The sequence below is a fragment of the Oncorhynchus tshawytscha genome, linkage group LG01 (genome assembly GCF_018296145.1).
Source record: "Oncorhynchus tshawytscha isolate Ot180627B linkage group LG01, Otsh_v2.0, whole genome shotgun sequence".
NCBI classification, from domain to species: Eukaryota; Metazoa; Chordata; class Actinopteri; order Salmoniformes; family Salmonidae; genus Oncorhynchus; species Oncorhynchus tshawytscha.
Window position 1 is genome coordinate 66,090,211 of NC_056429.1, and position 13,649 is coordinate 66,103,859.

At 42.2% G+C, this 13,649-nt stretch overlaps 1 protein-coding gene across 34 annotated transcripts in view; it reads right to left on the reverse strand.

Annotated features, from left to right (window-relative positions):
* Positions 1-13,649, reverse strand: part of ank3a (ankyrin 3a) — a 157,571-nt gene that overhangs the window by 43,007 nt on the left and 100,915 nt on the right. For 17 of the 34 annotated variants that reach the window (XR_006083763.1, XR_006083762.1, XR_006083756.1 and 14 more), the window contains 8 exons: positions 11,603-11,726; positions 8,569-8,580; positions 5,691-5,793; positions 4,728-4,778; positions 4,094-4,200; positions 3,474-3,506; positions 1,996-2,220; positions 1,604-1,758 (listed from right to left, as the gene is read on the reverse strand). Coding sequence is in view for 5 of the 34 variants with exons in the window: in XM_042324471.1 (XP_042180405.1) it covers positions 1,604-1,758; positions 1,996-2,220; positions 3,474-3,506; positions 4,094-4,200; positions 4,728-4,778; positions 5,691-5,793; positions 8,569-8,580; positions 11,603-11,726 (810 nt within the window). In the remaining 29 variants the exon portion in view is untranslated. The remainder of the gene's footprint in view (positions 1-1,603; positions 1,759-1,995; positions 2,221-3,473; positions 3,507-4,093; positions 4,201-4,727; positions 4,779-5,690; positions 5,794-8,568; positions 8,581-11,602; positions 11,727-13,649) is intronic. The other 17 variants (XR_006083760.1, XR_006083754.1, XR_006083758.1 and 14 more) reach the window with 11 other exon arrangements.

Consider the following 13,649-nt stretch of genomic DNA (forward strand, 5'->3'; position numbering starts at 1 on the left):
TAACAAATATAGATGGATAAAGGATATTCAATATCCTCTTATGCAAGGGGGCAGTATTTTCACGTCTGGATGAAAAGCGTGCCCAAAGTAAACTGCCTGTTACTCAGGCCCAGAAGCTAGAATATACATAGAAAACACTCTAAAGTTTCCAAAACTGTTAAAATAATGTCCTGAGAAAAATCCAACCAGGAAGTGGGAAATCTGAGGTTTGTAGTTTTTCAAGTGATTGCCTATCCAATATCAAGTGTAAATGGGGTCAGACTGCACTTCCTAAGGCTTCCAGTAGATGTCAACAGTCTTTAGAAAGTTGTTTCAGGCTTCTATTGTGAAAGGGGAGCAAATAAGAGCTGTTTCAACAATTGGTCAGTCTTGCGCGTGGCTGTGAGCGCGACGGTCGTTCCCTTTCCTTTCTAATGACAACAGAATTGTCCGGTCGGAATATTATTGAAGATGTATGATAAAAACATCCTAAAGATTGATTATATACATCGTTTGACATGTTTCTACAAACTTTTCGTCTGGACTTAGTGCCCGCGCTTTGTGCATTTGGATTAGTGAACTAAACGCGCAAACAAAAAGGAGGTATTTGGACATAAATGGACTTTATCGAACAAAACTAACATTTATTGTGGAACTGGGATTCCTGGGACTGCATTCTGATGAAGATCATCAAAGGTAAGTGAATATTTATAACGCTATATCTGACTTTTGTTGACTCCACAACTTGGTGAGTATCTGTATGCTTGTTTTTGTGGCTGAGCGCTGTACTCAGATTATCGCAAGGTGTGCTTTTGCCGTAAAGCTTTTTTGAAATCTGACATAGCGGTTGCATTACGGAGAAGTTTATCTCTAATCCTATGTATAACACTTGTATCTTTCATCAAAGTTGATGAGTATTTCTGTAAATTGATGTGGCTCTCTGCAAATTCGGTGGATGTTTTGAAGGCAAAACATTACTGAACATAACACGCCAATGTAAACTGAGATTTTTGGATATGAATATGAACTTTATCGAACAAAACCTACATGTATTGTATAACCTAATTCCTATGAGTGCCATCTGATGAAGATCATCAAAGATTAGTGATTCATTTTATCTCTATTTTTGCTTTTTGTGACTCCTCTCTTTGGCTGGAAAATGGCTGTGTTTTTTGTGACTAGGCGCTGACCTATCATAATCATACTGCTTTCGCCGTAAAGCCTTTTTGAAATCGGACAATGTGGTTGGATTAACAAGAAGTTTATCTTTAAAATGGCGTGTAATACTTGGATGTGTTAGGAATTTGTTTGAATTTGCCGCCCTGCAATTTCACTGGCTGTTGTCAAATCGATCCCGTTAACGGGATTTGAGCCAAAAGAAGATATGTTATGTATGTGCGAATGACAAAGGAATGTCAGAGAAGGTATTCAATTACATTAGCAATGTTGACCTGTAATAATAATAATAATACATTTGTGGTAAAGCGCTTTTCTCACAACCACCGTGCAATAAAAAATGTATATATATATATTAAAAAAACTATCCAAAACACAGAAAATAGAACACAGACAAACAAAGCTATTTACAAGTGTCAATGCAGATGTCATGCTCTGTGTAACATACCTTCGTCCATCCCGTTCAGAATGTCTGTGATGTCACTTGGATGGCAGTCGTACTGGTGTTCCTTCCATGTGTCACCATTGTCGCTCCTGAGTACGATCAGCTCCCTCTCCTTCCCCCTCATGGAGCCAAAATGAGGAATCTCCACGATTACAGGGCTGGAATGGAACAGAACACCCAGAGATTGTTCAGAGCCCCCTTAGAGACAAAAAGGTGGATCTTTACATTCAAATAGCAAAAATGGTATAGAGCAATGTTTCTTAATCCCTTAAATGATCAACTCATCATCAAGCTTTGATATTTGAATCATATTTGAATCAGCTGTGTAGTGCTAAGGCAAAAACTTGTGCAACAAGGATTAAGAAACATTGCTCTAGAGATAAGAGAAAACCTACCCCAGAAACTGGGCTCCTGCAGGACCGACCTCAACCAGCCGGCTGACCAGGCCCTCTCCCTCCACCATGGGCGGGGGGTAGGCCAGCTTGTGCCTCTTGGCCAGGCGGCAGGTGATGCGGGTGGGAGCCGTGCACTTCCGGGGCGGGATGATGATACGCATGCCGTTGCTTCGGCTTCCTCTCATGGACCCCCCACGAGCATCCACCATGAAGCTAACCAGGAATCTGCCGGCGTGCAGAAATACAAATATTAGACCAGGAAGGGTGAAGAAGGGAAAAGAGAGAGAGAGAAGCCATAACCACTGACACGTGAGACGGACGAATCCCATGCTGTGACAACCGTACACCCAAGCACTCCGAAAAGAGAGAGAATGGAAAGAAAATACTAGAGAAAGAGAGAGAGAGACAGACAGAGACAGAGGGAGAGGAGATGGTGCTTCGAGTTCTCAAACTTGGCAGGTCTCACCTCTGACACTTAACAATGTGACCTCAAGACACTGAAACTTTAAAGAACTCAAGAGGTGATGTAATAGGGAAAAGGTGAGTTTCCTGCCAAGATCCATTACTGAAGCAGTGATCTATATTAAACACCTTCACAAATGTTTCACCCCCGAGTAGAAACTCAATTAAATCACAAATGAATGTGTTAAATACATGACGTGTTAACTTCCACCTAATAAATGCAGTTTTGGCATCCCATTAATTGTGGAAACTGTCACCAGTAGTATTAAGCTATTCGTAGAACGAACAAGGGTATGTTTAAATTGAAATGCCTCATATAGTATGCCAGCTGTTAAAGGTAGACTCAGTGAAATGACGTTGCCACGAGCAGCACCGCAGACATTGTGATGAGCGAGATGCCAGACTTCGCTCTCACACAGTCACACACAGTATCGGTGCATGTGCACGGGTTCCCTTCACGTTGTTCACAGCGTGGTAGCCAGGGCAACAGAACGGCTGAGAAGTCCAGCCTCGCACTTCAACGCTCTTAGTTGTTGTGGAAATTGATCCACCATGCTGTTTACTTTCTGCATCTATGTCATATCGCTATTTACCTAAAGCCATAAAACCTTACCCAATAAAGATACACTACATTTTCATTCGGCATGACTGATCTGAGACGGCTGAGTTGTTACATGTCTGAACTAAAACCATACACAATGTTCTGTATTTGACTGTCCACATAGGCTGTAATTACACATGCAGACAAAACATTGTTTCCATTCATTTGTCTTTGTGTGCACTTTTGCAGACCTGCTCATAGATATTTTTGAGGGGATTTATCCATATATGCACTGTGAGATGGCACCTTAGTGAGAAAATCGTAAACACATCACTAGCACTACAGCTACACAGTGTAGATGAGAGACCAGACCACACAGATGACACAAGCACAGAAACAAAAGAGGAAAGAGGAAGTAGTGGAAACTGTGACATCACTGTGACATCATGGTGACATCACCAGACACAATCATCACCTGGAGTCATACTGAGGGAGCGGGGAGGACAAGCTGCAAAATAAAGACCAAAACAATGCAGGAGGCAAAAAACTCGATTTAGTAACACAGCACAATCAATTTAGTTTTTTAGGGTCTGACGCATTTCACCGTGTCAGTCAAAAAAAGAATAAAAAGATGGTACAGAAATAATAGAGAGGGTCTGAAATACAGGAGATCTGGAAAAATGTAGGGCATTGAAAGGGCCAGAAACCCCAGTACAATACCTGACAAAACACAAAATATCTTCCATCTGTACTCAGCCCAGGACATTGGACTCTCGAGCATTTCCAATAAGACTAAATCATGTAGTCTACAGCGCAAGTCCATTATCTACTGTATGTGAGGGTGACTTCCCTCAAACTATTCATCACCGCGGCTCAGCAAATTGAAATTGCACAAGAGACTGCAGAAAGGGAAAAACTCCTAACAGTGTGTCACTGCAGACAACTGCTGGCTGGGTCTTTCTTGGACTGATAAAATGGAGTATGTAGAGTAACATTCTCCTGTGTCTGGATTAGCAGTAGCCCCTGTCTGACATGGCTAGAGCTACAGCAGCTGTGGCTTTGTGTCAGCCTGGCTGGGAGATGGCTGGTTCTTACCCTGAGTGAATAGGGCTGGACACAGTGTTGCTGTGGTCCATGGTGTCTGGGGTCCAGCTGTAGCGCCTCAGGCACTCTGCATCGTAGTCCCGGGTTATAGCCAGGTGCTGTGGAAGATGCAGGGGGAGGGTCAACAGGTGAGTTCGGGAGGAGACTTAATGGTTTGTGTCCTAACCTGACGGTGACCCTCACTGATCTGCAGACAGACATTAGAGGTGACACGTTTAAGGACCTTCTGCATTCCTAACACACAATAAGAGAATATGACCTCTTAACCCTACAGACAAGTGATCTAACATGACACATACAGTGTCTCACTGAAACATATTTCTGTCATATAAAACATTCAATATCACCTCAATGAAACATGCTGAATATGATTAACCATTTGAACCACAAAAAGTGGCACACTTCCAACTGAAACAATCATTTGTTTGTATAAAAATGAAAGGACAAGAATGGGAGTTTACAGTGACCAGATGTCGCATGGGGAAATAAATAACTATTTACCTCACTGAGATGAGGACCAATGAATGGAATGGGAATTTCAGAGCTCAAACAAACACAAATGGAGCCAGAGAGATGGTCATGGAGAGTGAGCAGAGCGAGGAGACCATCTATTGACATCATATACCTTATTGAGAGGGTCAACCAAGTAGGAAAGGTCTTTACAGACACTCTGAAGCTTTAGAGGAAAAAGAGGCAGATGAGAAATCACAAAGGGGACTCCTCTCGAGGAACAACAGTTGAAGAGCCTGGCGATTATTCTACCAGTCCCTAGTCATACAACAACTCATACAGTGAGAAGAGGCTACAAGTGGCCTTTCCCACGAGATTTCTGCTTTAGCAAAGAGTGATACTATCACAAAGGCAACCTTATTCGTGATAAGTAGATGTGATAGTGCCACAAACATCACCAAATCCCAAGAATGATACATGTGATCATATGAAACAGATCACCTACAGAGCATGGCGTCTCAAGCCGTTGAAAAAGCACAGAACACATCTGTTTAATCAGTTTTAACAACCAAGTTGGAGGGAACTATTTTTGAACAATATGAGAGAACAAGATTTGACATGCATTCTAAATCCTAGCTGCCCTTTGAACCACATTTGTTTGTCGAACGTGATGTCAGTGAGGTTGCAAATATTGTTTACAGTACATCAGGTTAAAGTTCCTTTTTTAGATCCTGCATTGTGATCACCAACACTTGTTTTAGGACAACCACTGCAGTGTGGATTTCCCAAGGCAGTCGGAAACCTTAAAGAGGCCACAGAGAAGTTTGAATAAGCTCTTACAGAAATTGCCCTACACAGCCTCAGGACTGTAAGTGCCAAACATAAACGAAACTAACAAAAAAGCCCGAAATAGGCAATTGGAAATCAAATGTGACCATGGGGGAGGCCAAATCCATCACTGACCCCATCTCAGAGTTCACATTCAAAAAAGTATCGTGTCACGCAATGCCCTTGACAAAAACATAACAAGGAGAAGGGAGGGGGAAGAGAGTGACACTGACAGTGTGACCACAGAAAGAGGATAGAGACAAGAAAGGGGTTAAGGAAAAGGTGGTGTGAGGAAGTTAGGAGGACGTACTGTGTCCTTGGTCGGGGCGAGGATCTCCTCTATCGTCATGCTGTCCCGTGCGTAGGAGCTGCGGTTGAGGGTGTTGGACCTATCCGAACTGAAGGAGCGGAGGCTGGGGTGTTTAAATGTTACCACGCAACACAGCGGGTGACAATGAACAGCAGGCCCAAACCAAAAAAAAAAGCAAAAGTAAAAGAAAATACAAAATAATCCATTACTACATGCAACCTCCAGGGAACTGAATGGCACTGTACAATGTACTGTATATAGTGGAGCAAGATTAGAGTCCCACAGTAGGGGATTGCTAGGTGGATAGGAGCTAATCAGAGATGGAAATGAGAGGGAGGTCAGTCAGTTTTTACAGAGAGAGAGAGAGAGAGAGAGAGAGAGAGAGAGAGAGAGGAGTGAGTGAGTGAGAGAGAGACAGAAAGAAAGACAGAGGGAGAGAAGGAGAGAGATAAAGGAGTTGTATTTGTGTCTGTGTATCATGAACACTGACGTGAGGTCAAATACAGTCTGACTACTGTCAATGTTTCAGAGAGGACACTGGGTGGAGAATACATTTAATCTACTAACCAACAAAGAATGTTGTTAACTACACTACAGTACATAGAGTACGGACCTAACGATGAGGAATTCCATTCCGTCACTAAAACATCGGGATTCTTTATGTTTATTAAATAAATATGTAGTTATAACGGTTCCTAAAAATAATCTTGAACTACTTTGAAGTGTCCTCATTTGTATTCAGTTAAAATAATGTAGCTAATTCAATTAAACATTTGTTGGTCAATGGGCAAAGTTCTGTGTCTTTCATTTCTCAGATGACTTGGATGTGTGTTAGTTTGGGTGCTACAGAGATGATGGTCCTCTCAGTCTTGCTCGCTGTGTTGTTGATGTTTGCCTGGTGTTGCAGATGAAGACACACTGACCGAATGCAATAGGCTGCTCCCCTTTGTGAGAAAAAGCCAATCTTCTTACTTGTCTGTTTTAATCAGTGCAGCCCTACACTGTTTGTGAGTATACACACACACACTTCTAGAGCTGTCTTCTCAGAAGAAGTGTGTGTATAACCTAGTCAAAAGTGTAGGGCTGCACTGTATTGTGTATGGGTGTGTGTGTGTGTGTGTGTGTGTGTGTGTGCGTAGAGAGAGGGAGAGAAAAACTGCAGAGTGTTTGATTGGGCATGCTATTCAGCACAGAGAGAAGTCCTTTATTCAGCACTGCGGCTGAAGTTTCTAAGCAACTCCACTGCCTGAACGGACTGGCATCACAAATCTGCTTTGCCTACTCCAGTGTTTCCCAAACTAGGGGTCACGGCCTCATGATTTGCCTGATTCGAAAACGGGGTCGTGAGGTAAACTCTGATTTTTTTGGGGTGCTTAGTTCATAGAGCCTAATTGTTACGTCAGTAACCTCTGGTAGCAGCTATTTGCGGTTGTAATAAACAGAGCGGTTTCTGTTTGTTGACTAAATAGAACAGAGTGGACAAGACTAGGCACTAAATCAAACTGGGGGGAAAACAACATTATCAACGGACTTCCCAGTACCTTTCTGATGCATTTCAGTCACTTCAACCCACACTTCTCTAAGATACTGGCCTGAGACTGATTTGTAACAGAATGTCAAAGCCTTAATTAAAAAACAAATTGCTGGCCGTTGATTACATCACTTTCTTTACAAGGTGGGGTCACACTTTTTAAAATTGTATTAAACTGGGGTCGCAGGCCAGAAACGTTTGGGAACCCCTGGCCTACTCTCTCTGTGGTGCTGCCTGTGTTTCCTCTTCACAGCTTTCCTTCCTCTCTCTTTCCTCCTTTCCCCCAATCTTTCTCTCGCCAATTCAATTCCATTTTGTTTTATTTGTACAGAGTTGTTTACAATGACATTTTCACTTAGTGGAAGCCTTCTCCCTTCCTTTCTTTTACTCCCTGACTTTCTCCTTCCGGCTTCTTTATGCACCATTTCATGCCTCTTGAGTGGCCTTGATCAATCTGCCTCTGTCCCTCACCCCTTCCCTCGTTGCTATTCTGAACACTGCATTGCACATTTCTCTCACTGCTTTCTGCTTTCTCTCATCCTCTCGTTTTCACTCTCACTCTTTCTCCACATTTTAAGATGAGGCCGTGTTATTTGATCTAGAAAGAAAGTGAATATTTGCTCATCTAAGTCAGCTCAACGACTTGGTTGTGCGGATCATTGTTATTGTTGCTCGATCATCATTATGCTGTCATTCATTATATAGTTCCAAGGCAAAATATGTATCTGTGTTTGTGTGTGAGTTTGTGTGTGTGTGCCTGCTATTGGTATGGTATTCGTCAGATAGGTCAATGTGGGATTTTTAGATAACAAGCCATTCTTTGGCCTTGAGGTTTCCATCTCTGCATTCTAGAGTAGGTCCTTTTAAAGCAATAGGTCATTTTTTAGGATTAATATATCTCCAATTGATTGAAAATTGACTGAAACATACTGATCCCTGGAAGTTACAAAAAGTGGCACCTTAAAAATAAATCTAAAGGGTAGTTACGTGTCACCTCAAACCACAACACTATACAAAAAGTTGGGTTAATAAACTTAAACAATGCAATTATTAAGTCACAACATATAATTGTCGCTTTCATTTTCTCATGTCTACTCTATTCATAACGTGTGTTAAATATGGTTTATTTATTTGCAAATGATGAGGGGCTTCTATATACTGATGAGAAAATAAGGTGAACGTGTCAATGGAAAATATTAGTGAGCTCAAAATATGTTTTCCAAATAATAAGTCACTAATAAACTGTGTAAATATACCACACAAAGAATGACAATGGTTCATGAAGTCACAATGAGGATGGGTCAGGGGAGAGAAATGTGTTTTGTGAAATGTGCTTTCTGCTCTTACCTGATCCTAGGGCTAGAGTGAGAAACAGACAGAGTGCAAGAAAGAAAAAAAGGAAAAGAAATGTAGAGTGGTGAAAAGCAAAGCATTTTAAAACGTCAAAGCAGAGGTGCTGTGTTTTATTTTCATGTGACATCGATGCTCTGCTTTTGCATGGGGCATGCTCCAAGCCTGGGCTCATAGTCTCTCTCTCTGTGTGTGTGTGTGTGTGTGTGTGTGTGTGTGTGTGTGTGTGTGTGTGTGTGTGTGTGTGTGTAGAGAGTCCAAGAGCAAACCACGCAAGGCCGACGTCATAAACAGAAAGGTAAGGGGGAAATAAAGCAGCTGCTCAGCACATTAATCAATCAATACAATAACTGACTGAAATAATAAAGCATAACATATCCAGCATGGCAAAGTCATGCCAGGAATATCTTTTCACCACACATATTCAACCGGTTTACTCTGCAATTAAAATAACAGAAGAATGATAGAAGTTTCTCATAGCACAATATACAGGATAGTAAATGGTAGCATAGTTTATACACTAGATGCAATACCTTATGAGAGAAAGCACTTGATTTGAACAGTCATCACTGTAACCTTTGAACTTTCGAATGCTTCTCTAGAGACTATAAAAATGACACAGCCCAATTCAAACCCCTTGCCTTGATTGATCAAACAAGGAAGAGCTGAAGTGAGGTCACGCCTCATATTGACTTTGTGACATGATGTGATAAGCATGATAAAAATCTGACATCATCCATTATTGCTTAAAAGCTGATTGAACCCTTATTTCATGATGAGTCAAACAGTGGTTCTGTTTTCTGGGCTGTTTTGTTCCACAGTGTGCTGCTTCCTGACAGGCTGGCACTGTTGTTGTTTTTAGTCAGTCAAGCATCACTATGCATTTGCCAGCTGTCAGGGGCACCACAATAGATGGCCAATGATGAGCTGTGGGATACACAATACTCATCTAATGTGGTGATGTATCTTCAGCCAAACTTGCCAGTTTTCTGTTGGGCACTCAACTCTTAGCCTACAGCTAGTTATCCTCTCTTTGAATACTGTACTGGGAAATAATGTATACATATCTGACCAAAGGCAGAATGTACAGCGCATTTGGAAAGTATTCAGACCCCTTGACTTTTTCCACATTTTGTTACGTTACAGCCTTATTTTAAAATGGGTTAAATAAATACAAATCCTCATCAATCTACACACAATAACCCACAAAGTGGTTAGAGCCTAGTGGTTAGAGCGTTGGACTAGTAACTGGAAGGATGCAAGTTCAAACCCCCGAGCTGACAAGGTACAAATCTGTCGTTCTGCCCCTGAACAAGGCAGTTAACCCACTGTTCCTAGGCTGTCATTGTAAATAAGAATTTGTTCTTAACTGACTTGCCTGGTTAAATAAAGGAAAAATATAAAAAAATAAAAAGAGAAAATGTATTACAAATAAACCTTATTTACATAAGTATTCATACCCTTTGCTATGAGACTCAAAATTGAGCTCAGGTGCATGCTGTTTCCATTGATCACCCTTGAGATGTTTCTACAACTTGATTGGAGTACACCTGTGGTAAATTCAATTTATTGGACATGATTTGGAAAGGTACACACCTGTCTATATAAAATTCCCACAGCAAAAACGAAGCCATGAGGTCGAAGCAATTGTCTGTAGAGCCCCGAGACACAATTGGGTCAAGGCACAGATCTGGGAAGGGTACCAAAACATTTCTGCAGCATTGAAGGTCCCAAAGAACACAGTGGCCTCCATCATTCTTAAATAGAAGAAGTTTGGAACCACCAAGACTCTCCCTAGAGCTGGCCGCCAGGCCAAACTGAGCAATTGAGGGAGAAGGGCCTTGGTCAGCTCTTGACAGAGCTCCAGAGTTCCTCTGTGGAGACGGGAAAATCTTCCAGAAGGACAACCATCTCTGCAGCACTCCACCAATCAGGCCTATATGGTAGAGTGGCCAGACGGAAGCCCCTCCCCAGTAAAGGCACATGACAGCCAGCTTGGAATTTGCCAAAGGGCACCCAAAGGATTCTCAGACCATAAGAAACAAGATTCTCTGGTCTGATGAAACCAAGATTGGACTCTTTGGCCTGAATGTCAAGCGTCATGTCTGGCGGAACCCTGGCACCATCCCTACGGTGAAGCATGGTGGTGGCAGCATCATGCTGTGGGGATGTTTTTCAGCAGCAGGGACTGGGAGAATAGTCAGGAAAGATGAACGGAGCAAAGTACAGAGAGATCCTTGATGAAAACCTGCTCCAGATTGCTCAGGACCTCATACTGGGGCGAAGGTTCACCTTTCAACAGGACAACGACCCTAAGCACACAACCAAGACAATGCAGGAGTGGCTTCAGGACATGTCACTGAATGTCCTTGAGTGGCCCAGCCAGATCCCGGACTTAAACCCGGAGAGAACTGAAAATAGCTGTGCAGAGACACATCCAACCTGACAGAGGTGTGCCCAGCTTGTAGCGTCATACCCAAGAAGATCGCTGCCAAAGGTGCTTCAATAAAGTACTGAGTAAAAGGTCTGAATACTTATGTAAATGTGATATTTACGTTTTTATTTTGAAAAAATGTGCAAAGATTTCTAAAAACCTGTTTTCGCTTTGTCATTATGGGGTAGTGTGTAGATTGATGAGCAAAAACAATTTAATCCATTTTAGAATGAGGCTGAAACATATCAAAATGTGGCAAAAGTCAAGGGGTCTGAATACTTTCCCAATGGACTGTACAGTATAAGTGTACAGTGACGGTGAACAATAGTCATGCCTGTAAAAAATGAAAAAATACTGAATCATGATGTCATGCTGAACCAGCAGTATTACATATTTATTACATCTTCATAACATATGTTAATATGAAGAAAACTTAGATGACCACTACTTCTTTGAATTTCACTGCTCCCATATGTACAGCATCATCAACACACCAGCACATCTTAAACCGGTGTGTATAGAATGAACAAACACAGTAGCAATGCCAAACATAACATCACAATCAAGAGCATATAATGTCATAATAGGGTCACATACCTTGCTGAGCGGACTCCTATGCTGAACCCCATGTAGCCCTCCTGCGGGAGAGAGTCGTCCCCCAGCTCCTTGAGGTCCTGGGGCCGCAGATATTTGTCAGTGTCTCCGGTCATTGCATCCTCACCTGGTGGAAAAGTCCCTCATCAATATTTCAAAGGCAATCCGGTAAAAGAGCGTTGTGGTACTCCTCGAAAAACCCTACCACAGCTTTATAAGAGGCCTTGAATAATTTATCAGTGTCAGTCTGATAACTAGTGGACCAGTACGTCTACTAGGCCCTATGCTCAGTTGGTGGGCTACACATTGGGCTAGAGTAAAACTAAATAACAGCTACTCAGCTCTAGGCTACTTGAAATTAATGACAATAGTAATAAATCCATGACAATCTATTCACAGGCTACCAAAGTCCATTAGCTTGGAGATAGAGAAAAGCTACTTGCAGCATAGCTCTCCTGTCCAGTAAAACCAAACGCAGTTTGTATTGACACTCAAGCCAAAAAGCGAGAGGGTTAAACGCTAGCAGAACTCAATCCGCGAGAGCAACTCAATTATCAAAGAGAAATAAAAGACGGCAGTCCTTGTAGCGACAATCTATCCCCTTCTCCCGGACTCCAGCCTGCAACAAACACTTCACTCTTCCACCGCAGCCCCTCCCCCCAGCAGTCCTGCATCTGCCGCACTCTTGCTCAGATGGGCTGCAATGTCGCTACAGCTCTTTGCTACATTTGATTCAAATACGGTCCCATTCGCTCACTGACTGTACAACATCAAACGTGAGTAGGTTTTTCAAAGCTAATGCGGTGGACTACTCAAGACTATAACGTCATAGCAAGCCAAGCCAGCATGAACAATTCTCTTCTCCCTCTCCCAGCTTGCTCTCTCTCACACGGCTCCAGGCTCAGCTACCCTGTAGCCTACAATATTCAACGGAATAGTGCTGCATTCTGCCACACAATTACGAAATGGCCTTATGCACCAATTCCCTGTGTAAAACCCATTCGACAGCAGCTCTCCATAAACTACAGCCTAACCTTTATGACTTACATAGAAAAACTGCCATGTCTGTCACCACTCTTATTAGATTCCCGTGTTGGTTTTAATATTCCAATTATCCGCAGAACAGAATAACTTCCCCCAATAAATCCAGAGAGAAACGAATGAGGTAGAAAATAAATCCCATGCAGTCATGTGGTTGCAGATGAAAAAAACTGTCAGGTTTGGCTATCCTTCCAGCAAAGGACTACTACCCGAAAGCCTACTTATTGTAACTGATGCGGTTGTTGCTAGTGTAGGGGCGGACTGCACCTCTGCCGCTGCTCTTCCGTTTCGTGCTGCAAACAAAATTCAAACTATACAGACTTTTCCCGGTAGAGTAAATCCCTCAGCGAAAAAGTAAAAGTGGAAGCCATTTAAGGTCGGAACAAGAGAGTTTGCTTTGCTAATGCATCCATTCGGCTCAGTGAAAGCTCATCTCATTGGATTTGGAGATCAAGTCCATCCGTCCGGATAAGCTAGCATCTCCGTCAATGTGCAGGCTGAATGGCACCAAAAACACAGCGGCAGAGGGATAGAGAGGTACTTATTTTAGGACGGGGATAAACTCAGTTTGGTGAGACTGGAGGGAGAAAAAGGCTTTGAAGGACAACCCACTGGAACCCCTCCTGGATTTGTTTTCCTGAGGAGGGGGTGGACGGTGGAAATCTGGCTGCATTCCAAATGGGTGGACCAAAACTGAATTTGTGCGTCTTTTTGCATCTCAAAGTAGCCTACACTTCAAGTTATTACTCCTCTAAATTCACAGTGTTGTAGTTTGGGTGTTAGGGAGAATTAGGCAACAATTATGACTGGTGACCACTTTTAAACTCATATAGATTTATATCCTGTGGTTATACTAGGCTGAAAATAAGTATATATATGTATATATATATATATATATATACATATATATATTACATACATACAGTCAAAGGTTTTGACACACCTACTCACTCAAGGGTTTTTCTTTATTTTTACTATTTTCTACATCGTAGAATAATAGTGAAGACAT